We start from the raw sequence: 2,217 nt of genomic DNA, 5'->3' as shown, positions 1-2,217 counted from the left end.
ATTAGCAAATAGCAAAGCAACATTTTTCATTTCCGCCAACAAATACAATTATCTCGTCTATTTTATTTTTATATATTTTGTCTGGTTTGTGGAATTGCTGAATTGGAAAAAACCTAAAGAAGAAGTTTGTGTAGTGGTTTCAACTGCTGGAATGAGGTCACGTGTCAAACACAAATCCCAAATCCGCACGCAAAAATCTTGGCCAAACCCCTCAGCCATATGAATTGGATAATTTTCTCTCCCTTTAATTCCACTCACATAAACGTATAAAAATCTCACCACACACCCACAAACAAATCTTTCCTCCAATTCCCAGAATACCAAAATCCCTTCAAGTAATGGCCGCCTCCACGGCCTTCTTCTCTTCAATTCTCAACGTCCCCACTTCCAAGATCTCAAATTCCGATGTGGGTTTCAACCGGATCCGCTTCTGGGTCCAAAAGAAGCGATCTTTCACTCCGGCAATCCCCATTTCAATCGGCGACGGCATCCCCTCGTCTTCGGGCTCCTGCAATTCAGCTGCGATCTCCAATTCTCTCACTCTCGATCATGACAGCATCAACGATGAAGAGGTTAAGAAGGCGGAGTCGATAATCGGGTCGAAAGTCCGGGTCAAGGTGCCCTTGAAGGTGTACCACGTGCCCAAGGTGCCCGAATTGGATCTCACGGGCCGGGTCGGGTTGTTGAAGCAGTACGTCGGAGTTCATAAGGGGAAGAGGATCTCGGCGAATTTGCCGTACAAGGTGGAGTTCGTGGCGGAGGAGATTAGCGGCCGCGGTGGTAAGCCAGTGAAGTTTCTTGCGCATTTGAGGGAAGATGAGTTTGAGTTTCTTGATTGATTGTGCTTTGAAATTTTGGCTTTGGATGTGATGGTGATGGTGATGGTGGTGTGGTGTAATAATTTTGTGTATCAAGTTTTCGTACTTGTGTACTGCAATGTAGATAATGTACTCGTTCATATTTACACTTTGCCTAAATGAATTGGATTTCGAGAAACTGTCGTTGCTTCGACTCGTTTAGTGGAGTTCTTGTTGTGTTGGCCTATGTTATGATAGTTGCAGTCTAGATTAGTCTAATATTTGCTAGCCCTGTAGGGGATGAATTGAAATGTGTATGATGTCGACTTCAATGAACAAATTTTAGGGATGGTTGCAGGTCCAAAATGTTAGAAAATTATCGCGTAATATACATAGTTGATCCTACTTTTCTGGATCTCTTTTACTACTGTATGAGTATGCCTTGTTAGTCAAGTTGATTTGAGCGCTTTAGGTGCTGGATTAATACAGTAGTATCTTAAGGCGGAAACCTACCAATAGCAATGAAGATAACTGAATGCTGTCACCTCTCCTGTGAAGAATGACCTAGATTATGGTTATGGAAAAAGCATATTGCTTCACCCTTTTTCAATAGTGTATATTGACCGCTGAGAAACCCGCTCAGACATAGGTTTCCGGTCATTCTTTTCATTTTGTCAGCTTTACTTGCTACTTTTTGTGTGCATGCAAGCTGCATTTCCAGAAGGAAGAGTTTGATATATGCTCTTTGGTCTTTACCTCATTGGGAGGTACGGATTTTGTGATATGATTTGCTGTCAATTCATAAGAAGAAGAGGATACGTAACATTGCAGACTCTAATTATGGAAAGTTCTTGTTTTCATTTGGGGAGTGTTAACTACAGTTGAATGGATATTGAAATAGGAAACCGAATTTATAAAGTTAGGAACTGAGGGTTTCAAAGTTCAAACAAATCCTTTCATGTCAATGCTCGAAAGCAAAATGAATGTTAGCTGGAGATAATTGATATAAGTGAGGAGAGAACTTAAGAAGTATTCTAAAGAGTACAGTACAGTTGTCTATTATTTGAATTCTCTGTTGGGGCAAAGTATGGACATAAAGTTTGCTTCAAGTATTATTTTGACGAACAAGCTGCTGAATATCTGTTTGGTATAAACTGAATTCCATTTTCAACATTGACAAGTTGGTATTCTTTTTTTCTTTCACACTGTTCTTGAACAAATTGTTTCTATCTTATGTTTGCAACTGGGATTTTCTGTGAATGACGTTTTAATCGACTGTTGACATACCAGCCTGTGAAACTTTGCTGCCTAATTCAGATGTGGTTGCATTTATTTTTTACTATAAAAAGCACAGTACATATGAAGTTGCACACTTGCACTTGTTGATTGAAACCTTTGAAGATTAGAAACTAGTAAGAGC

At 39.9% G+C, this 2,217-nt stretch overlaps 1 protein-coding gene across 1 annotated transcript; it reads left to right on the top strand.

The window, feature by feature from the left end:
• Positions 1-338: 338 nt before the first annotated feature.
• Positions 339-839, top strand: LOC130999321 (ferredoxin-thioredoxin reductase subunit A2, chloroplastic-like). Its single transcript, XM_057924870.1, has one exon. The coding sequence runs from the start codon at positions 339-341 to the stop codon at positions 837-839; it is 501 nt and encodes a 166-aa protein (XP_057780853.1).
• Positions 840-2,217: the final 1,378 nt, after the last annotated feature.

The sequence above is a fragment of the Salvia miltiorrhiza genome, chromosome 1 (assembly GCF_028751815.1).
Source record: "Salvia miltiorrhiza cultivar Shanhuang (shh) chromosome 1, IMPLAD_Smil_shh, whole genome shotgun sequence".
Taxonomy (NCBI): Eukaryota; Viridiplantae; Streptophyta; class Magnoliopsida; order Lamiales; family Lamiaceae; genus Salvia; species Salvia miltiorrhiza.
This window is presented reverse-complemented; position numbering and strand designations above follow the sequence as displayed.

Coding starts and splice junctions, on each gene's coding strand:
- LOC130999321 (XM_057924870.1), top strand. CDS start 339: ATGGCCGCCTCCACGGCCTTCTTCTCTTCAATTCTCAACGTCCCCACT.